At 39.1% G+C, this 23,993-nt stretch overlaps 1 protein-coding gene across 4 annotated transcripts in view; it reads right to left on the bottom strand.

The window, feature by feature from the left end:
* PLPP1 (phospholipid phosphatase 1) overlaps positions 1-23,993 on the bottom strand; it is a 90,099-nt gene that overhangs the window by 3,703 nt on the left and 62,403 nt on the right. For all 4 annotated transcript variants that reach the window (XM_025924381.2, XM_025924380.2, XM_086700931.1 and 1 more), the window contains one exon: positions 7,918-7,975. In XM_025924381.2, coding sequence (XP_025780166.1) covers positions 7,918-7,975 — 58 coding nt within the window. The remainder of the gene's footprint in view (positions 1-7,917; positions 7,976-23,993) is intronic.

Below are 23,993 nucleotides of genomic sequence, written 5' to 3'. Positions count from 1 at the left end.
ATCTAACTGCTTCCCAACATCATTACCTATTAGCTATTGTTTCCTTTTGCATTCTTTGACTTTGTGGGTTTATAACCTTTTATTCTGTTGCTTGTCCTTTAAGAGGAAAGAAAACAGCATATGCTCCTTTAAAAAGTTTCTGTCAAGGAAAGAGTATGTTCCTAACTGCCTTAGAGAAACAATGTCTGAAGCTCTCACCACTGTTCTACTAGTCCTAGATACAGGGACAGAGCTCATGGATTAATGCCACAGCTGATAATAAGAAGGCTCTATAAGTCCCTGCCTTTGCAAACTCCATTCTTACCCCCAGTCCCCACACATACATACCTATGCCAATCATATAGGCACTAAAACACATTCAAGGGTCGCCAGTCTGGCTCAGTTTGTTAAGCATCCAACTCTGTTTCAGCTCAGGTCATGATCTCACGGTTCATGAGTTCGAGCCCTGCATGGGATTCTCTGTCTCCCTCTCTCTGCCCCTTCCCTGCTCAAAATCAACATTTAAACAACACACACACACACACACACACACATTGGTGGAAGGAAGTCCGTTCCTTATCTTGGAAAACTCAGAAGAACTACAGAACTCTAGTCCAACATTGTGTACAGTCCTGACAGACTCTCTGGCAATCTTACAAATTCCCCTCCGGGGCGGGGGGGGCGGGGGCACTGTCTTCCCACAACACAGTTGAAGGGGGAAGGGGAAGCCCCATTTGAACCACACAGCTCTGCCTTTACTTTTGAGAGGACACTGAAGATGACCCATGACACGCCTGACCCAGACATCTGCTGCACTGTATTCTCCCTCTGGAATTTACACTGGAAGGATGAAAGGGTTCTCTTTTTTGTTAGAAGTGTAGAAAGGATACCTAAAAGGATACAGGATAGGCTACTTGCAAACTCAGCTTTTAAGGATGTAAGAGCTATAGTTCAGCAATGACAGCAAGCCAGTGAGTAAATGGATCAGAATGGCAGCCACACTGAAAAGCCAGGCGACTAGTGAGACTGAGCAAGTTCAGTTCCGTTACCTGGTGGGAGGCTAGTTCTGGACTGTGTTATGTCTTTACTATCAACCTTTTTTTTTTTTTCCTCTGGGAGATCGAAGTGAGTCAGTTGCTTACATACAACCAAAAGATAAAAAAGCCAGTTACCAGCCACTCCTGTGTGTTTAACCAAAATCTCATTTTGTTTTAATTTGGATTCTGACTCAAATGATGAAATTTCACTTTTTAAATAGGTAAGTTTCAATTTGAAAAGGAAAACCATGTTTATACACCTGGGTTCAAACAGCAAGAAAAAACTTATGAAAATGAAAACCCATGAAAACAAACATATTAAGTGTCCACTGAAGTGGACATTGAAAGAGTCCATTAAATGTCCATTGAAAGAGAAGTCTGGTACTAAGCACAGGATTTACTTCCATGACTTCTTTCTACATACACTATAAGGTGTGAGCCTCTACCATAAGCCAAATAGTTATCTACCATCTCCTTCAGTCTCCTCTGGCCCATTCTGATTCTTCTCTGAGAGTGGTGCAGTTTGGCCTCAGCTGGCCAATGAGTATTTCGGTCAGCTGGTGGGAGATGGGGTCCTGCAGAATGAGAGAGATTCTAAGCCTCTGGATCCCTCCTGATCCTAAACATCCAACTTTCTGGTGAAGGAAGCTCCAAAGTGGAAAGTTCACTACTAGAAATATGAGAGAGGGTAGAAAAGGCCAAACCTTTTCTACCTGAAAGACATAACCTGCAGCTGGTGTAGTTGGTCACGGAAGTACTCCCCAGAAGCAAAGACAACAGTCGTGTTTGTTGAAGGAACACCTGAGCCTACCACTAGGGTCGCCCCTGCTGTCACATCGAGGAAAAGGCAGGAGGCATGTGGGTTTCCATAAGGCACAAACAGCATAAAGAAGTACTAATAGGAAAAGCAAAGATCTATCCTACACTTAACTAACCTTTACACTGCTCCCTGCCCCCATTTTCATCTATTGAAAAAGGCAGGATAGACCTACATACCACAGGAGGACTTGGAGCAGAAATCAACCTCAGGGCTCAAAAGGAAACCAGTGAGGCCTATCTCTATTCCTCCCTGTCTGCAGCAGGGGAACTATTATTTGAACCTGACCACACTGTGTTAGAGCACATCAGGTACAACCACTGATTGTACATAGGCCAGTATGTAGGGTTAAATGTCCAGCATTTTTTTTTTTTTTAAGTGTCCTCTCTTATTACTCGGCAATCAAAAAAGAATGAAATCTTGCCATTTGCAGCTATGTGGATGGAACTGGAGGGTATCGTGCTAAGTGAAATTAGAGAAAGACAAAAATCATATGACTTCACTCATACGTGGACTTTAAGATAAACAAAACAGATGAACATAAGGGAAGGGAAACAAAAATAATATAAAAACGGAAGGGAACAAAACAGACGAGACATAAATACGGAGAACAAACTGAGGGTTACAGGAGGGGTTGTGGGAGGGGGGATGGGCTAAAGGGGTAAGGGGCACTAAGGGATCTACTCCTGAAATCATTTTTGCACTAATGATGCTAATTTGGATGCAAATTTTAAAAAATAAAAAAATTAATAAAGTGTCCACTCTTAACAAAAAACCTATTGAACATGGGATGGAAATAAGTTACTATGCCCAGTATTTTTTAAAAGAAATAAGGGCTTAGTGGAGATCTTACTAGAGACTCATAAAGGCAATTTCTTATTCCTTAAGGCAACAAGGACAGAGGAATCGATATGCTCAATATAACCAGATATTTAAACCCAGAGAGGATTGTAGGAAGACACTCTACCATTCAGGCAGCAAATGCTTCCCTGACAAGTGCAGAGAGGTCTTCCTCCTAATCCAGAGAGAACCCAACACTGAATCTCTATGAAGAACCTCATGATAGTTTTATAGAGCACATGAAGACCTGGTTAAAATAAATAGGAGTTTTCAATGTACAGGGCCACAATGGAACAAAATTAGAAGGTACATGTTTTTCTTTTTTTTTTTTTTTGTAAAAATTATTATATATACATCTTTTTTGAATAAGGAAATTCAATGTCTGTTGACGCAACTTTGGTATTCTTTGATTATTTTATTATCCCCAAAGGGTAGAATATAGCCTTTTTTTGCCTAAAATTTCTAAAAAAAATATTAACTTCTATTAAACTAACTTCTATTAAAACAGATTGCTATTTTAAAATCTGATTGCTAATCAAAATATTTTTTGAAGCTGATTTATTTTGCCTTTCCTTGATCCTGTAACACTTAACTGCAAAAGCTGTTGTCTCACAAGAGTTTCTTAACCTATTCTTAAAATGAGAGGGTTATTTTTTTTTCCTTTTTTCAATTTTAAAGTAGAGTCGGTGGGCCAGCTTGCAAGCTATGAATGGTTTTCACATTCAGGGTGCCTGGGTGGCTCACTAGGTTGAGCATCTGACTTCTGATTATGGTTCAGGTCGTGATCTCCTGAATCTCAAGATCGAGCCCCGCAGCAGCGAGAATGCAGAGCCTGCTGGCAATTGTCTCTTTCGCTCTCTGTCCCTCCCCCACTTGTGATCATACTCTCTACATAAACAACTGAACATTTTTAAAGAATAGCTTCCCCATTTTAAAGGACTTTTTAAAAGAAGAATATGCAACTGAGACTGCATGTGGCCCACAAAGCCTAACTATGATCTGACCTCTTAATGAAATCTTCTGCCGACTCCTGGACTAGACCAACAGTGGCATGTTCAACACAAAGAGATATTCCTTGCTCTACTTATTTGAAATACAGCTTCTAAGCCTAAGCCAGGCAATATATTGTTCCACCTACATTTGATGACAGAACTGGCCAGGAGAACACCCTAAGACTGACCTCTGTTTAGTCTTCTCTAGGCTTCAATTTCACCATCTTTAGGATTCACAGAGTTCCTAAATTTAGATGTAGAATCCCATGTTGCAATTAAGATCCATGTAGTTCCTGGGCTCTGTTCACTTGCCCAATGCTCATTCACAACTTGGAAAACATCTTCATGAAATATCACTAGGTAATACATGGTGAGTGAGAGGTAAGGGGTTGTACAAATCTTAAGGAAATCAAAGAGCCAGATTCAGACAAGTGGGCAACGCTATCCAAACACAGCAGGTGGGGGTGGTGAGACCCAGACACAAGCCTTTCTGTGGCAGGGAAGGGGGTCTAGCTGAAGCACCTACACTAAGGTACTTGGGCCCCCACTATGGTAATTTATACAGGAATTTCATAAAAGACAGTGACATAAACAATCTGAGATTTCAGGCTCAATAGTACAGTGCTGGGAGAATTTTTTAGTGCATTCCTTTAGTATATTCCAATACATTCCATTTATATATATGGACTGAAAAAAGAACAGTCTCATAACATGGTTCTTTCCTGGACAGTCCAGTAAATTTGGAATCTTTGGCATTCAGCCTAGTTCAACAGACATCACTAAGCACAGAAACTAGCTATGTGCAAAGAAGCCAGGCCATATGCTCCTGCCAGCCTAGGTGGTTTTCATGGGTGCTGACTGGCGCTGTGTGAAGTGCAGGGCTGGGCTGCCTGCCAGAGGTGAACAACAATGGTCAGGAATATCTTCTCTTAAGATACTTCTTCAAGTACAAGTTAATTTCTGGGTGTCAGGATTTCCTGACAAATTTTGACTATCAAAAGGTATCCTCAGAATTTAAATGACTGTACATCTCCACCCAAATCTGGGACTGGCCCATGATGCCAAGATGCCTAGGGAAACAAGATGAGTCATTGCCTAAGGAATTGGCAGAGGAGGTGGAGTGGTTAAATGTTGTATATAAATGTGAAAGCTGGAAAGCAGGAGCCATCTGTGTGTTCAGGGGCTGAAATAAAAGCTTGGGCCTACATCCACATCAAGTAAATATTTCCACTGCTTAGAGTCAGTGAAATGCAGTGCACGACTGCTCCGGCCAACTTTCTTCTCCAAAAAGGCCTTGGTCTCTGAGAAACATATTTATTGGAACTTTTCATTATAACTTTATATCTAATAGCTCATACCCAATTACCAAACTACAGTGTCGGTAATTTTCCCTCTGCTTATAGCCCTAACTTGCCTCCTCATATGCTCCTGGGTGTCCACAGAGCAGGCTTACCACTGAGGCCCTCTAAATAATCATTTTGTCTTCTGTACATTAGTTTTATATTTTACAGAAGAGCCCTCAGTAAAAGTTTATATCTGACTGAATATACATCTATTTTGAGAAGGGTCAAAGGAGCAAAGATGAACAGTAAACTATAGGATATGGACGCTGATACATCTAAGAATATACTTTACAATTAAAAACAGGTGGTAAAAGTTGTATGTCATCACCTGACCTTCAAAATAATTGGACTAGGGTTAAGATCAAGCAGAGAATCAGCAAACCAAGGGAACCTGATTAATAAGACACCAGTAGAGAGCTTACAGACCTTAATAGCCTCCCAAGGCCCCTACTTCTCCATTTATAAAAAGGGTGGCAACCATCCCTCTTCTACTTCATGAGGATTACTAGAGTCAGTCAACAAAGTAGTATCAACGCAAATCATCTGTATCAACCTCAGATTTTTTTTCTTTTTCTTTTTTACATTTTATTTATTTAGTTTAAATTTATTTATGTATTTCCTTAGTATTTATTTTTTCAAGTTTTTATTTAATATTTTTTTAACTTTTTAAGTTAATTTATTTTTGAGAGGGAGAAGCAGAAAGGGGGAGAGAGAGAGAATCCCAAGAAGGCTCTGCACAGTCAGAACCCACGACGAACTACACTGTTCGAACCCACCAACCCTGAGATTGTGACCTGAGCTGAAATCAAGAGTGGGGCGCACAACCAACTGGAGCACCCAGGTGCAGATTATTAAGTCTCTCTCCTTAAACACTGAAAAGATACTGATACATGCAGATGAAGGACCTAACAAAGCTCAAAGCCTACCCTGGTGAGGTCGGCTGTGGGCATACAAATCACATCCAAACGTTCAAAAGCCATCAGTGTCGTCACAAACTTGTGCTTTGGGAAGATTTCTCAGGCTACTAATGGCTCTAGCCTTCATCGCCCCCTGTCTCTATGCCCTATTTAAAAAGAAAAATATACAGTGGCTCCTTTTAGAAAGAATGCTAACTTTTCCTAGTAAGATAAATGAACAGAGGATATTGGAATAGTACTTCTTGTTACTCCCTTCAAATAAGTCACATTCCTCATGGCACGTTTTCAGAAACATTTGGGTGTGTGTTTTCAAAAAGAAGCCCTAAATTCTGCTGAATTAGTACCCTGTTGCTTCCTCACAAAATTAAATTAACCTAAGACAAAAGACTTAAAATCCAGAAATGCTGAAGAAGCCAAAATTAGTTCTACTGAAATGGTTGTGAAATTGTGGGTTTGAATTTTATATAACACACACATCTGTAATTTTTATATTCTTTTGACTTTTCAGATTTGGTTTTTCCAATAAAAGCAGGATTCTGGTAAAAATTGATTTTAAAATCTCTCTAAATGAGACCAAATTAACTCCCAGCAGTCTACTCTTAATATTACATATCATGGACTTATATGTAAGCATTAAATACTTCTATAGCACTTAATGTGACCAAGGGGGAGAAAAAATTTACATAGAACACAACTATATAAAAGTCCATTCATAAGATTAAAAGTTACAGCTGATCCTTTAGGGTGAAGATCTTCTCCCCCTCTCTTAAGAGTTTTTCTAACAAATTTTGTTGAAAATTTGTTGGAACTTTGTTGGAATTTATTGGAAATTTGTTCTTAACTTTATATAAAGAGAGAAAGAGACAGAGACAGACGGAAACTGGGAACATTATAAAAAATAAGTCAACTGAATTGACCTTTAAAGACTCCTTGTAGGGGCACCTGGGTTGCTCAGTCTGTTGAGAGCCCAACTCTTGATTTCAGCTCCAGTTATGATCCCAGGGTAGTGGGATTGAGCCCTACTTAAGATTCTTTCTCTCTCCCTCTGCCACTCTCCCCTGCTCCTGCTCTCTCTCTCTCTCAAATCATACATACATACATATTCCTTGTATATGCCCTAAAGCTGGGTCTTCCTAAAGCTACTCTGGATACACATTTGTCTCTAGATATGAAGAATGTAGATGCAAATATTTTCTAACTCTTCACCGTCAGCTTTGTGTACTGCAGGTGCAAATGGCCATGCTGCTTTCTGGACTAGCAATTAGAAGTGGACCTGAAAACCGTATACATGAAAAGCTCCTGAAGCAGCAACTGCCTCTCCCACAAGCCGAAACCTTTCTAGTCCCGTGGAAAGCCATCAATGAAATACTTCAGAAGGTGAAAGGAAAATAAAACCTACTCAAAAAGAAGCAACAACTGCCATCACATCAGCTAATCAAAACTCAACTCCTAAACCCAGCAGCCGCCAGGAGGAAAGAGGCCAGGCTGCCGCACCCTCCTGCCAAGCACAGGGGGCCAGGGCTCCCAGTTAGGGTAAGGTTATCACAGCAGCGGTCACCTTCGCCTGGTATTTCAGATCAGTGACCTGCTGTGATTACACAGAAGGTGTTGCTACGTTCCAGGAAATATGTCCCAAAGGGAGGGCACACATCAATCAATTCTTAGCACCAGGTTTATAGATTTGATGATTAGGTTTCTACCGCTGTCAGGAAAAACCTACTTCAACAGTGAAGACTCCCTACAGTCCTGAAGGTTCTCAATTTGCAACCTGCTCCCTAATTGTGTCCGTTTGCTACCTTTAAATGAAGGACAAAAATACTTCTGAACAGTTGTAACTGGCTTTGGCAGAAGCACAGGCATCCATTCTCTCAACTGCGGCCAGCAATGGAGCACAGCTGATGAGATGCCAGGGGTGGCCACACAGGAGAGGACACCCAGGCTGAACACATGAATTGTATGCAGTACATAATCCCCCATAAACAGAGTACTTACTGCCACGAACAGCATGCAGTACATGGAGAATGAAGAGTGGCCCGAGTAAAAAGACAATCTAGAAGAGAAAGAAGAGAAATGTCAATTTTCCTTCCTAGAGGCAGATAACAGTCTTGCTATCCTAAATCTTACGCCATAATAAGTACATCTCTTTCCCCTCACCTTAGAAATCAGATGAGTGGGGAACAGGGACAGTTAGGACAGAAACATTGTAGTCTTGAGGGACGGGGTGTCATTACTGAGACTTCCAGGGTAGAGACAAACATTTCTCAATTAATACCTGACAAGCCATAACTAGTATAAATGGTCTGACTTCATGACATATAAACTTAACTGACCATGATTTAAGTTTTATTTTCTACTTGCAGAGTTTGTCCCTGAGTACTAGTAATACTTCCTGTGGAACACTCAGAAGTTGACTACCTTTTCAAAAAATCACTTTTAAAAAATTAAAAGTGGCATTTTAGCATTTTAAACAGGCACACATCTTGCCTTAGAATTCCCACCAAAGTGCTTTTGTTTGACATATATTTTAAAATTATACACTGACAGTCCTGTACCAATAGAATCCTCTTTCAATATTATATTCTGTAAACATGTGAATATTTACCACCTAAAAATGACAGAATGCTTGCAAAACTTAATTTTATGGCACTTTTTGAAAAGGGGAAAGCTCACTAACATTCATGATCTAAGTTCTGCTTACATAGTACTGGCCAGTGATGCAGAAGAGGCAAGCACACACATCTGACAAAGTAAAAGTACTCCATGCAAATGCAAAAGATGTATCAGGCAAATAATTAGGATGTTTTCCTACATAGAATAAGAACAAAACCAAGAAAGGCAGGCTTTTAAGTATTTTACTTATTACACCTTGCTTGATTCAAAAGGAATTTGGTTCCCTGGATTCAGCGAAGAGAATTTAAAACATCAGAATGTCAATCTGTGTATGCAACTAAGGGTGGGTGGCAGGAGAGATTTCTTAAGCCTGTATTGGCGATGATCTACCAAGAATTATGATAGTCTTTTTCATAATCAGACACATCTCTAAGAAAATGAATATTCTCACTTCTTGTACCAGCTAGGAATTATGTAATTAAATCTGATAATTATTGTGAATTTAATCTATGTAAAACAAGAAAAATAAATTACTTTTAGCTTTACTATCTGGCTGTAGAGAACAGATCAATACAAATCCTTACTTTAAATCAGATAATTAGAGCAGAGTTCTGTACATTTTACGTTTCAGTAAGTTATACTGACGAGCCTATAAGTAAATAAAAGCCAGTTTCAAGGACTGTCAAATCCTATCAAGCCAACACAACCAGGATCAAAGAAATGTTTTCAAAGCCAAGCAAGTTCAAAGTTTCACAAAGACTTCATGTTCAGAGTATTCACTGTACACTGTGCTACAAAGTCATAAATTCAAAAGTATGTGATAGTTTTAAAGAGTTCTGATTCAGTCAGATTTCGTTAGTTAAAAACAAAATGGTTTCGGTTTTTTATTCTAAGTGCATAAACAGACATTTTATTCAGTATAGAATCAGTCAAACAATAACCTGTGACTTCAACAAATGGATTAAAAGACACAAATAAGAACTCTATTTTGACCTCAGTCTCTAAGTCTTCTTCACCCACAGTAAGTGATCAAATAGATCATGGTAATACGGACTTTTATTACCATTAAAAACAGAATAAAACACCAAAAAATAAAATTATTTTCATACTCCATATATATCTCTTTACTGGAATCTCTCGGAGATACAGGTCTTATGTCTGAAACTCACAAATGAACAAACAATTTTATAAGTAGTTTCACAAAATCCGAAAACTAGGAACACCTGGCTGGCTCAAGTCAGTATAGCACGAGACCCTTGATCTCGGGATTGAGAGTTCAAGCCCCATGTGGCATGTAGAGATTACTTAAACATAAAATCTTTAAAAAATAATAAAAATAAAATAAGATCTCAAATGTAGTGAAAATGCAGAATGTTTTCATCATAGTAACCTCACTGAAATGTTTAAGATTTTGGTCCTGGCCTCCAAACACCACCCTGTTCTTAGATTTCCACCAATCCTAGGCTACCATCTGACTTCATTATAATTCCTCCAATGAATGTACACAGATAAATAACTACACCAGCTTTCCATCAAAGCTTAAGAAAGTCTTTTCAGAAAGAAAATTTACAGAAAAAAATATATATATTCTGAAATGCAGCTATTTTCACTAGCTCAGGCATGGACTATTAAACTGAGCATGTAGACAAGTCTTGACAATACAACTTACTGTGAATGGGATTCTATTCCAAATGCAAAACTTCAGATTTTCTCTCTCTTGGGAGAGCTCATTAAACTTGGCCTGAATCCCAAAGTCATAGCCTTATAGCCATCCACCCCTACTGTGTCTGTCAGCTCTCCCTCCTCAAGCCATCATTCTTCCATCTCAGTTTTCCAACATCTACATAAATGCTCAGCCTTATCAACTGCCAAACAGGCAAAAACAGCCAATTCCAACCTGTATCAGTCATCAGAAGCAAGCAACTCACATAAAGCGTTTCTTCATTTTATACGTGGCATTTACGAAGTATTTTGGGGCTCATGAGGAGATTGAATCACAACCTCCTAAATCATCTCAATGTTCTTGCCCTCCCTCAGATTTTCCTCCTCCCACACCCCAAAGTTAAAAGGCACAAACCAATTATATCTTTAGCTATTCTCTTAGTTTGAAATGTCTACTTTGCATTCAACGTTGAATGATGGGTTTCCTGAATACAGAACTGTAGGTTAATGCTTTTTTTCTCATTACTTTGAGGGTATCATTAGACTATCTTCTGGTTTCTACTTCTCTATTAAAATAGAAGCTATCTGTCTGCCATTCCCTTCTGGGTTACCCGTCCTTTGAAACTGCCCCCCGACCCCAGCACCTCCACACCAAAGTCTCCACTATTCTCCAGTCTCATGATCATATGTCTAGTAGGAATGTCTTCTTTATCTGATTTAGTATTCGTTGGCTTCTCATTTGTATACTTCACCCAATGCTGAATGGGGTTCTGCCATCATACCTTTTCTTTATTATGTCTCCTCCATGCTCTTCTCTTTTTCTGAGATTCAACAGGTTCAACATGTGACACATTTTCATCCTATCTCTCCATATCTCTTAACCTTTCTTTTATACTTTTAATCTTGGTGTGTCTTCCATTTCAGCTCTGAGCCCTTTCACTGTGTCTAATGTGCTTAACCAGTCTATTTATTTACATTACTATGTATCATTTATAAAAGATCCCTTTGGTTCTTTTTCAAACCTATGGTCATTTTCCACTCTTTATCCTACATTATATTCTCAATCTCTTATTTATACACAGTAGACAAACTTATTTTATATTCCATATGGTAATTCTAATATCCACAGCCTTTGAGAGCTTCTGTAGTTTGTCTTATCTCCTGACTCTCAGCATAGTTTTCTTCTATGGATGTTCATTCTTATGAGCTCGTGTCCTTGGAACTCTATCTATGGGGAATCATAGAGGCCTTGGTTTAAAAAGAGTTCTTCCAGGGGCGCCTGGGTGGCGCAGTCAGTTAAGCGTCTGACTTCAGCTCAGGTCACGATCTCGCGGTCCATGAGTTCGAGCCCCACGTCGGGCTCTGGGCTGATGGCTCAGAGCCTGGAGCCTGTTTCCGATTCTGTGTCTCCCTCTCTCTCTGCCCCTCCCCCATTCATGCTCTGTCTCTGTCTCAAAAATAAACGTTAAAAAAAAAATTAAAAAAAAAATTGGTTTTCTGTATTTAAAAAAAAAGAGTTCTTCCACAGATGTTTGTTCTCTTCTGATGGGTTCACTACCAATCCATTTTAAAATTCTTTTTTTTTTTTAAGCCACATACATAGTATGAATTCTCGCCCCAGAACAGTGTGACTGTGGCCCTCTAGTTAAAATTCTTTCTGACAGCCCCCCCACCCCCCAGGAGGATGTTGCCCTTTGGGAGTCCTTAAATTATCCCGGAGTCTCCCCTCTGTCCACACTTCACTGGCCTCAGCCTTTATCTCTTGTGCCCCATGTTCAGAGCCCATCCAAACTCAGTCTAGGCTACCAGAAAGTGGCACATAATTTCAGGGCACATATCAGTTTTACAGCATTAACAAATCCCCACCTCAGGAAAATTCCTTTACTTTCTCATAAGCATGGCTATTTATTAAAAAGATTTATTTATGTTTATATATGTTTTAATACAGAATACATACCAACATATGCATATGTGGTGTAATATATTGCCCAGCACATGTAAGTCTATCAGTAAGTATTTCTAATCCTCCATATGGCCAGAAATAGAGGCAGGCTTTTTTAAAAAAAAAATTTTTTTTTTCAACATTTATTTATTTTTGGGACAGAGAGAGACAGAGCATGAATGGGGGAGGGGCAGAGAGAGAGGGAGACACAGAATCGGAAACAGGCTCCAGGCTCTGAGCCATCAGCCCAGAGCCTGACGCGGGGCTCGAACTCACGGACCGCGAGATCGTGACCTGGCTGAAGTCGGACGCTTAACCGACTGCGCCACCCAGGCGCCCCGAGGCAGGCTTTTTTAAAACAATAATGAGGACTAATAAAATGTTATCTAGTATCAGCTACTTTACTAGGACACATATACTTTGGCAAAAAGAGTTTGTTTTTCATTACAAAGGGGTCAATGCTCATAAATGTTTCCAATTATTACTATTCCACCACTTCACTAGCTACTAGTACCTTCTATGTGCAGGTATTTAATACACAGTATTTCCACTCTATAAAAATCCCCATGGTGGGGGCTGTCAATCCTATTTTGTACATAGAGACCCTGAACCTCCCAGAGGTTCATTAACTGGCTCAAAAATCACATCACTTTGAGGCTTAAATCTGAGTCCTCACAACTCTTTCCCACTGTGCCATGATCCCACTCCTATGGAAGGCAGGGTAGACCCAGAGGCAGCACTGATCCTGCCATCTGCCGAGGGATCCTGGGAGCAGTCATTAGAAAGAACAGGAGTACAGCTTACACAGGGCAACTTGTGTGAAGTTAAAATGTAAAGAAGAACTTAGATAATCTATGAAAAACCAAATGTCAATGTGTAAATTATTTTAAGAGAATACTAATTTGTCCTTTGTCCACTCTAAAGGCCAAGTAAAAGGAAGTCAAACTGCAACATGAGGCATTTTCTCCAAATGTTATTTCCTGATTACAAAGTGTACACAATAGCAAATTAACTTGAAGGACATGATAAATTTCCCTTCTGCGGTAACCTTTAAACATAGAATGACCCTGTAATAAAGTTAAAACATGTCCCAAACAAATGCACAAAGGAACAGTTTCCCAAGTATTAGTACTATTTTATTTCAAAAGGATTTTTACAAGCAATAGCTGTGCTAAATGCTCAGGTAATGAGCTCTCAAGCTGTTATCTTTAAAAATCTCACATCTACGATACCGGGGGAGTCAAGTAGGCAGTGAATGGGGAAAATGGGGACTCTCACAGCGCACTGATGTGAGTGCACACTTTTCAAAGGGTGATTTGACAATATCTATCTGTATGTAAACCCACCCTATTTTTCCACTCAGTAATTCCACTTGAGGGCATCTATGCCAGCAAAACATGCATGAGTGCAAAGATGTTTGCTGCAACACAGCTACACCAACTCGAAGACAATGGTTCTATCACTATTCTTCTGAATACTCTAAATTAGCTAAATGAATTAAATTAACTCTATGTGAACTGACAAATTATCTCCAGGGCACATTTCAAAATATGTCATTTATTTACACCATATAAAACGTACACCTTCACATTTAATGTAACAATACACAGAAAAACAAGGACATACAAACTGTCATAGGGAAAGGAATCACATGGAGATTAAAAAAAATCTTTCCCAGGGGCACCTGGGTGGCTCAGTCAGCTGGGCGTCCGACTTTGGCTCGGGTCATGATCTCGCAGTTTGTGAGTTCGAGCCCCGTGTCAGGCTCTGTCAGGCTCAGAGCCTAGAGCCTGCTTCAGATTCTGTGTCTCTCCATCTCTCAGCCCCTCCCCTGCTCGTGCTCTGTGTCTGTCTGTCTCTCAATAATAAACGTTAAAAAAAATTTTTTTTTAATCTTTCCCATTTTACAGTGATATTACTGTAATAATACAGTAATACTGTGTATACAGTAATACAGTAATACTGTAATAATACAGTAATATTACCAGACAATACAACGTGGTATTACAGGGATTATTTACATATACACACACACAAACACACAACACACATTTATATTTTTACACGTATTTATATTTTATATATAAACAATGATAATCAAAATATATGATATGCCTGCTTACACATTTCCTACAAATCTCTTCCACACCAAACACGCACGCACGTACCCAAACTCCTCTCCCCAAGCAGCAGTGTCTGAGCACACGCACCACGCCTTCACATTCACGCCCAGAGCCCAGCAGTGACATGAGCCCTGGAAGCTTGTTCTCACATCTCTCAATGAAATGTCTTGACATTTATGTGTATTTTTAAATATCACAAGTGTTTCTAGAAACATATTTGCACATAATTTCATACCACTGAAATTCAGCATATGAACTCTGGTTATTACAAGTAACAGAGCCAATAAACATGTGATTTTGATACATGTGTTTGGAAGGGGGGAAATTTTTTTTAAAAATCAGATTTCTAGAAATGTCTAGAAATACAAGAACCATAGGATATCTCTCCCCCAAAAGTTACAGAGACAAAGATGAAGGTAATAAATGGCAAAAGAATATAAGATGGTCTCAACCAAAATTAATTTAAGTAAAATACAGCAAAAATCAGGTAAATTCATCTTATTTGCTTGAACCAACCAGAGACTGAGAAATTATTTCACAGCAGCAAAAACTGTCATATATTTCTTGAGTTATTTTTTACAATGATTTTTACTATATTTCCATTTAAAGCTACAATGAATTTATATGGCATCAATTTTAACCAAGCCATATTATATTAAAGTGACATGCCTATCTGAAATAAAACAGATGTGAGTATCCTATTTTATTCATTAATATTAATGCATCAGCATCAAATACCACTTCATAGCCACTAACATCAGTGAACCATATACCAAACAATCTAATTAATATCTGTAGATATCACATCATGAACCTTAAAGGAGAGAAACCAGCAGGACTGTGAGAAAGGAAAAAAGGGGAGAAAGCAGGACACAATTCGTATGTGTACAGGGTATTTTAAACCCTTGATTAAATAAACCAAGTGATGATTTAAAAAACCAACTGATGATTAAAAACAAATGATCATGTGTCTTCTTTTTATGGGAGACTCATATGGAAGGCAGGACCCTAAAAAGTACAAAGTTGCTGCGAACTCTGAGATAAAGTAAAACTGGGTGTGTCTTGAAAATCAGATGACTGGGGCATAAATGGTTCTACACTCTGAATAGGGAAACTCTGTGTCTCTGACAGATGAGCAGAGATTAGGTTGTGACAAAGGTTACTGACAGAAGGGTAAAACATACTTAAGTGCACTGACCAGGGGAAGAGAGGTCACAAGTTCCCTATGGCATGAGAGAAAAACTGATGACTTGGTGTACAAAGACTCCAAATCACCACAATGGCACTACCTAAGACTTAAAAAGGAAACAAAGGGCAAATGGTAGATTAAACAGAGGACATAACTCTGAAGCATTCCTATGCCAGCAACTAGTAATGCTTTACCTACCTCCTACCCTCCCCCTCACCTTTTTTTAAACGCACTGAACAAAGAAGACTACCCTCACTAAAAAGTAGATTTCAGAGCGAGATAGATAGAAGGAAAAGCCAGTTCTAAATCAAGTGCTCGGGTGTTTTTTAAAGGGGAAGAATGCTAGCCAGAGACAAGACTGCGAGCAAGACCTCTACTTTCAAGCCTTTCCCAAAAAGAAAACCTGAAGGCCAGCAAAGCCTGTGACCACCTGGCTAGCACACTCCACTTCCCACCCTGATGCAGATCACAAAATCACCACTAACTCTTTGTCACTGGGCTCAGGAAGGATGAGGTGCACTGATGTGGATGTTGCCAGTAGCAAGAGAAAAGGGAAAAGCCCCCACAAATATAAAATTATTAGAGCCCAACAGGAAGCTGGCCAGACAGGTCACTCTCCGTTCCTTTCAGAACAGAGCAGGGGACATCGCACTAGAGCTCGTGTTACCAGAGGACTAGCAGAGTGCCACAGCACTTCTCACACAACCTTTCTACCGAACGGACAAAGCAGGAGAGTCACACTTCCTTTAGTATCTGAAGTTCTTCTTCAGAAGAAAAGAAAGCTGAGGTCATACAATATTTAGGTATCCATGTTAGTATATTTAGATTAGAACTGAGTGGAGGAAAGCTGAGTATTTTTTACAAGTATAAAAACAAAACCACACCCACCTTACTCTCCTGCTTCAGGTCTTTCACTTGCACAAACTGCTGATTTAGAGTAACAGACTCTTCCTCAGCCCACCAACTACTGTGGAACCATCATCATCTGCTACCCAACTACTTACAATTCCCAATATACACCATGTTTCATGGTCTCTGTGTTTCTTCATCACTGTGCCTGGAATGAGCCTCCCAACTTTGATAATTACTTCACAAGAGTCAATTCAGCCACTATTTCCTCCAAGAAACCTTTCTTCAGCAGTTAGGCTGAAGTTATCTACCTTTCTTCAAAAAGGAAAGAGATGTCTATCATCAGTGAACACATCTATCCCTGAATCCACCTTCTACAGTAAATCATCTGTTGTAGTACTTTCTTCCTCCATTCCACCCAAAGCTGGGTAGGGGCAGGACAAGACTTATAAATAGGAATATCTGGGTTTTTTATTTTAATTATAATAATTATTTTAATTATTTATTTTAAATAAATAATTATTTTATTTAAATTATCATTTAATTCATGAACATTTCAGATGTTCATTAGAAAAATTCAGAAGGTACAGCAAATCAAAAGAAAAACTGCTGATAAATTCCCAACCTCCCTGAGATCCCATCTTTTTTCCTTATTTTTTAAAATTATTATTTATTTGAGAGAGAGTGTGTGTGACAACGGGGGGGGGGGGGGCAGAGAGAGAGAGAGAGAGAGAGAGAGAGAGAATGAATCTTAAGCAGGCTCCACATTCAGTGTGGAGCCCAATGCGTGGCTCCATCTTATGACCATGGGATCATGACCTGAGCTGAAATCAAGAGTCGGATGCTCAACTGACTGGGCCACCCAGGTGCACCGAAGATCCCATCTTAATACATGTTGTAGCCCTAACACCCAGTACTGTTACATCAACCATAAATTATAAAGTATGTGCTCAATACATTTTTTAAGCTAAAACTGAATCTAATGTCTTGATGATAAATGGATTTTTATGTAGTTATGCCAGAAAATATAAAATTCTTACTTTTCATATTTTATTTTATCTTTTTTTGTACTTTTCATATTTTAAATGTCACAAACAAATCTACCTCCCCTGCCTCCCCTGATGTCCACCTCCACCAAAGGACCAAGAGGGTTAATGGCTCCCCAAGAAGTACACCTTAACTATCTTGTGTTTTGAGTTGTAAAAAAATGCATACAAGAAAACTAAGGACATATGTTATCTCTGCATATGTCTTAGCTAAGTCTATGCCAGTAATCACAGCAAGCCACATGAGGTAAGTTATCTGCTTTTATCATCTTACCTCTGATATGTTTTCCCCTTACGGTGGTTACAAATTCTGACTTTATCAACACAGGTCAGGAGAATTAGGAAGTCTAATCCAATACCCTGCTCTTTTCACCCTTCTGTAAGAAACTGTGAGCAGTGTCAATGTGTGTCAGCTTAAACATGCAGTGTACCTAAGGCCTTTTCCCAATACATCTGGCAAGCATTTTAATAATGTGTGTAAAATGCCCAGAAATCTTTTTTACATTATGAACAAAGGCAGTTGGATTAGTGGAACAAATGATATCCACAAATGAAGAAGTAACAGATATATTCTGCTGTTAATTAAAAAAAACAATTAAGTTTTAAAAACATTCTCAGGGGCACCTGGCTGGCTCAGCAGGTAGAGCATGGAACTCTTGATCTCAGGGTTATGGGTTCGAGCCCCACACTGGGTGTAGAGATTACTTAAAAATAAAATCTTTAAAAATTTTATTTAGAAAAGAACATTCACAAAAGAAAAACAAGGATGACGAGTAAGGGAAGGGTTTTAGATATTGTCTGAATCCTACTTTCCACTGCCTGGAGGAAAATTTTTTCCATTTTTAAGGGATTCATTTCTATCCATCAATAAACAAAAATTCTGAAAGCTCCCCATCTTCATAAATTTCCAAACAATACCTCAGAAGCAAAACACTGCAGTTGCAATAGATTACATAAGAAAAAAAACAATGGTTAACAGGATACAAACACAAAAGAAAAAGGTTAACCAATCCTATAATCTTGCTTGAGTGCATATATAAGTTCATTTATTACATAAAATAAGGTTTGTTGAGTCAGCCAGCAGTGAGGTCCAAGATTACGCCTCTCTACCAAGCTCACAAGGGATGTCCATCCTGCTGGTCAGAGCAGAGGACCACTCTTTGAATGGCAAAGGGAGAGAAATGAGAAAAAAGATAATTTTGAACTTACTGAGTAGGAATACTCTTAAGATTAAGTCAATAGTTTGGACACTTTGTGGAGATAGTCACATCAAACCAATGCTGATGCTTTTCCTGTCTTCCTGTTGCCTTAATACAAAAGTTACTTAAAACAGAAAAATACTGTTTTCTTTAAGAAGCACACGAAAAGGGGTACCTGAGTGGCTCAGTCAGTTGAGTGTCTGACTCCTGACTGTGGGGTCAGGTCGTGGTCCCAGCGTTGTGGGACGGAGCACCACATAGTTATCCACGCTCAGCGCAGAACCTGCTTAAGATTCTTTCTCTCTCCCTCTCCCTACTCACGGTCTCTCTCTCTCTCTCTCTCTCTAAAAATTAAAATTAAATATTTTTTTTAAAAAAGAATCACATGAAGAAAGATTTCAGTGATCTCTGAATTATGAGCCAACACAACCCCAAAGTCATGCTTGTTTTACTATTCACAAATGCAACTCACATCCTAACCTCTCAATAAAAATACTTATTTTCTAATAAAATTCAAATACTTAATGCATGTTGTTCACATTTATTCTGCATGGAAACTCAAGCTTTACACCACTCCATCTATGAGATTTATCATTATATTTTAATCTGGAAAAAGTACTCACTAATATATCTATGAAACTTTTTTTTTCATATTTCAAAGCTGACAATGTGGAATTCAAGAGTTCTAAGGTGAAGGTACAAAGCATCAAGATAAAATAATCAGCTGATGATGTGTTCATGTGAGTTAGTAACCTTTTAACATCTAATGCACAGCACTGCTTGATTTATCAAAACCTAAGAATTTCTTTCATCTTAATATATCCACTGCCTCCTACATTCTAACTCAAAAACTAAGAAGAAAATCCAAGGACAATTTCGCAAAGCGCCCAAAGCTGATATATTTGTTCATAATTAATTCTCTAAATTACCATTTAAAAAGGGCGAAGTGGATGGCATGACTGTTACTAGTTTTGGGGGTGGGAGGGCTGTTTTTAAAATACATTATGACGTACATATATCTACCAATAAATCGTGGTAGGAAGTCACTAAATGCAAAGAAGGGATCTTATCTTTGCAAGTATGCACATCAAACAAAATAAAGTCACATGTCAAGGCAACTAATTCTGCATTCATAAAAGAGATTCAGGCACCAAGTTAAATCTCAAGGGAGAAAAAATCTTTTCCTTTTATTCCACACTAAAACAAAATTATATGGAATGCATAAATGCAACACAGGCTAAATCAAAATTATGTGTAAGAATATATTTAGCTATTTAACTAGGTATCCTGTTGTGTAACTTTGTTTTTATTTCTGAACAAAGTAAAAGTTTCCTTAGCCTTAAATGCCCCAGATTGCCTTTATAAATTAACAACTGACAAACAAAACCCCCTTTTAAAATGATACCAGTAGATTAAGTCTACTAAAATATTGCCTATATACCCTAATCCTGCCTGCCTGCCTCTGATCATGTCGCTCCTGGACCTGAATACACACCCCACCCTAATTCTACACATTCAAACCTTACCCTCCAAATTGCCTCCTCTACTAGAAGTGGTATGACTACCCTCTGATTTCATTGAGGGTTTTATCTTTACACCTTCAAGCCTGTATCCATTCTATCACATACATCATCTCCAAACATGTCGCAGCCCCCGCGCAACACCACGAGAGCAACTTGCACACCTTGGTAGCTTCCACACTGACTAGGACTAATTAGTAGTTGAAGTTAGTAACTTCAGAGATAGGCTGAAGCCGTGATATGCAGATTAGGATCCACAGCACCATCGGGGAAGGTTTGGGGAATGAAAATTCTTGGGCTCCACCCCAGACCCACTGAATCAGAAACTTTAGGGCTGAGGCCCAGCTCTATGTATTTAACAAACCCTCCATGTGATTCCAATGTGACTAAAGTGTAAGAAACAATGGGGCTTAGGATGGCCGGTGGCTCAGTCAGTTAAGCATCCCACTTTGGCTCAGGTCATGATCTCACAGTTCATGGATTCAAGCCCTGCATCGGGCTCTGTGCTGACAGGTGGGAGCCTGGCACCTGCTTTGGATTCTGTGTCTCCCTCTCTCTCTGCCCCTCCCCTGTTCACACTCTCTCTCAAAAATAAATAAACATTAAAAAAAGAAAGAAAAAAAAGAAACAATGGGGCAAAAAGAGTCAGTGTGAGAGTGAGGTAATAGTCACAGCTACAACTGAAAGTATCACATACTAACATTCAGAACAGAGGAGGTGGCAGGAAAGAGGTGCTGGCCTTGAAGTCGCTCTCCTTTTAAATGCACTAATACCTAATGTCCTTTCACAGAGTGGAGGATCTTTTAAAATCATCCCCTCTTTCAGGGCACCTGGTGGCTCAGTAGGTTAAGCCTTAGTCTCTGCTCAAGTCATGATCTCGTGGTTTGCCAAGTTCGAGCCCCTTGGGCTCTGTGCTGTCAGTATGGAGCCTGCTTAGGATTCTCTCTCTCCCCCTCTTTCTTTGGCTCTTCCTCGCTTGTACTTTCTCTCTCTCAAGATAAATGAATAAACTTAAAAAAAATTTGTTTTAATCATTCCCTCTTTTATTCTATATATTGCTTTTACCATGTAGATATAAGACGAAGACAAAGGCTGTCTTCTAGATTACTGATACACATGAGAAGTATAGATAAACCTGAATTATTCTGAAAGATAAACTATCCTGTAATGTCTACAATTAGACCACACAGAAGAAGCCATTCTCTCAGAGTGTAAAGCAGGTTTTACCAGATACTTTATACCACAGCTAATCAGTCTAATTATAATGGGTTTTCACTACTGAGGCACTCCCTCAAAATTTACCTTTATTTACCTGCATGGGGGTTGCTTTAAAAGAAAGACAAAAGGAAAATTATGTCTCACATTCGACCAAACATATCATGAGTAAACATCTATGTAATATAAAGTGGCCATAATCCAAAAGAAATGACTTTGTACTGAACATGTGATTTATATAGCCAAAGACCAGTCACTCAGAAATGATCGGGAACACTGAGGCTATGCTTAAGCAAATGTAATTTAAATAAAAGCCAAAAGGGGCACCTGGGTGGCTCAGTTGGTTGACGGTCAGATTTTGGCTCAGGTCATAATCTCACAGTTCCTGGGTTCTAGCCCCCATCAGGCTCTCTGCTGTTAGCACAGAGCCTGCTTCAGATCCTGTCTTCCTCTCTCTCTGCCCCTGCCCCGTTCATGCTCTCCCTTTCTCAAAAATAAACAAACATTAAAAAAAATTTTTTTTAATAAATAAAGCCAGAAAAGAGAAGTGAATCTCTTAAAAACAACAGTTTCTATACTATATTATCACAAATAAAGCAGCTGTTAGTGAGCTCTCTTGCTCCACTATACAGCCCAACTGTTAAAACCAGAAATAGGTAAGACCGATTAACTGATGCTCTAATGAAAAGCCACAGTGCTTATTTCTAACCACACTTTCTTAAGTCACTGACAAAGACATTTTGCAAAGACCTGAATAGCCCAACCGCCAGACCAGAAAAGCCTTGATAGCAACAAAATGACCATACCCCACTCGTCCCCTTCCCTGCCCATGGATCATGGGCTGAACCTATACTGACCCCAACCCACAATCACGTGTTCCCTGCCTGCTCTCTTGTATGTATGCTCCCAACCTCTCTCTATAACACTGTAGGTGTCCATCTTGCTGGCAGAGAGGTCAGTGTTGGCAAACCTAGCCAGGAGCTGTCCAGCCCCCCTGGGGTTCCTGGCACAGAACAATCCGCCCCAGTAACACCAGGGCTCACCCACTCATTGCCTGAGTTAGTGGCCAGTGATAGATCATTCAGTAACAAAGCTAGTTGTACACAATCTGAAATTCACCTTGCATTACATCCTGAGATAACAAATGTCATGCGAGCTTGTGTTCCCACCATCCAGGGGATATAAGGCACTGGTTCACAAAGTGTGGTCTGGTCCTGAGATTAACCACAGACAGAGCAGCCTCTGGGAGTGTGTTAGAAACACATTTTCTCAGCCTCCACCTCCACTTCGAGAATTAAACACCTGATGATGAAACCTAGAAATCTGTAGTTTAACAAGCCCTCCCGGTGATTCTAATGAATTACTAACATTTAAGAGCCATTGGTCTAAAGATTCTCTTTGAGAGCATCTCCCTAGGATTCTCTAAAGAGAATCTTCACCTGGGCAGAGTGCTACAGGTCTGAACTACCTGGGCTCTTGAGTAATTTCTTTTCACAGACTTAAAGTAATGCTATTCTCTTTGGCATAAGCAATGGCAGCTGGATGTCCCTCAGTTACAAGTATAGCCCCTTTTCATTTATAGTAAATCCCCAGGTATTAATTTTAAATTTAATATTTAAATTTAAATGAAGTTCTCTGGATATTACAATGAGTAAGTATTCCACTATAGTCCATTTATGTTCTCACTTCTATGTTTAGGATCCAAGGCCACAAATGAAGCCTGGTAAAAGTCCATCAGTGATATGAGACCACAAGGCCGTGCAAACAGGCAGGAAGGACAGAAGGAGTAGAAGGGAACAGAAGAAAATAACAGAACAAATAGGGAAAAAATCAAGACCAAAAGCCAAAATTGTAGAAGAGTACTCTTACCCCTAGATGTAACTGTGACTCATTTATTGTCAACAAAAATGACTCATTTCGGGTGCTTATGTTCCCTTCTCTCCAACGTTAAGCATTATAATTTTATAATTAAAAGTACAGGGGGCAGGCTGTGTAGAGAAATATATTAAAAGAGATTATACTATAATCCTAATATATTACAGACAATGTCTAGACTGAAATGTTTTTGTGTTTTTGGCATCCTGACTTGTAAAATTCAACAAAAGCAATAGGAAAGCCTGAATCCAACCAAATTATGCTCCACAAAAGAATAGCAAAGCAAAGCCATAGTTATGCACCAGTGTCACAAAGCTCTGAAACTGCAGCAACACCTAAATTATGCTGGAAACATTAATGGAAATCACATTTTTCTCAGAACACACAAAATTTTCTTAAAATTTCATTTCTAGGTTTGAGTTTCCTTATTTCAGAGCCCGAAAGCTTACCAACAGATCTTCTCATTCAAAATGTGGGTTGCTGAAGAAACTTTAAAGGGTAAAGTGTTAAAAAACCTACATGTACTTAAGTCATCAGAGTATAATGGTACATGCTGGCCAATTTAGATACATTAGGAAGAGATACATAATTGGACATGTATAGACTGAAAAATGTAATTACTTTTATGCTATTTAAAATAAATTATATTATTTCACATTTTGTCCAAATGGCTTATATAAGAAAGAAAAACCTCTCAATAAGATATATTGTTGTGTTACAGGGGTGCTGGGTGACTCAGTCAATTGAGCATCTGTCTTCAGCTCAGGTCATGATATTGTGGTTTGTGGGTTTCGAGCCCTGTGTCAGGCTTTGTGCTGTCAGCTCAGAGCCTGGAGCC

The sequence above is a fragment of the Puma concolor genome, chromosome A1 (genome assembly GCF_028749965.1).
Source record: "Puma concolor isolate L17-30 chromosome A1, mPumCon1.1.hap2, whole genome shotgun sequence".
In the NCBI taxonomy this organism is placed as follows: domain Eukaryota; kingdom Metazoa; phylum Chordata; class Mammalia; order Carnivora; family Felidae; genus Puma; species Puma concolor.
This window is presented reverse-complemented; position numbering and strand designations above follow the sequence as displayed.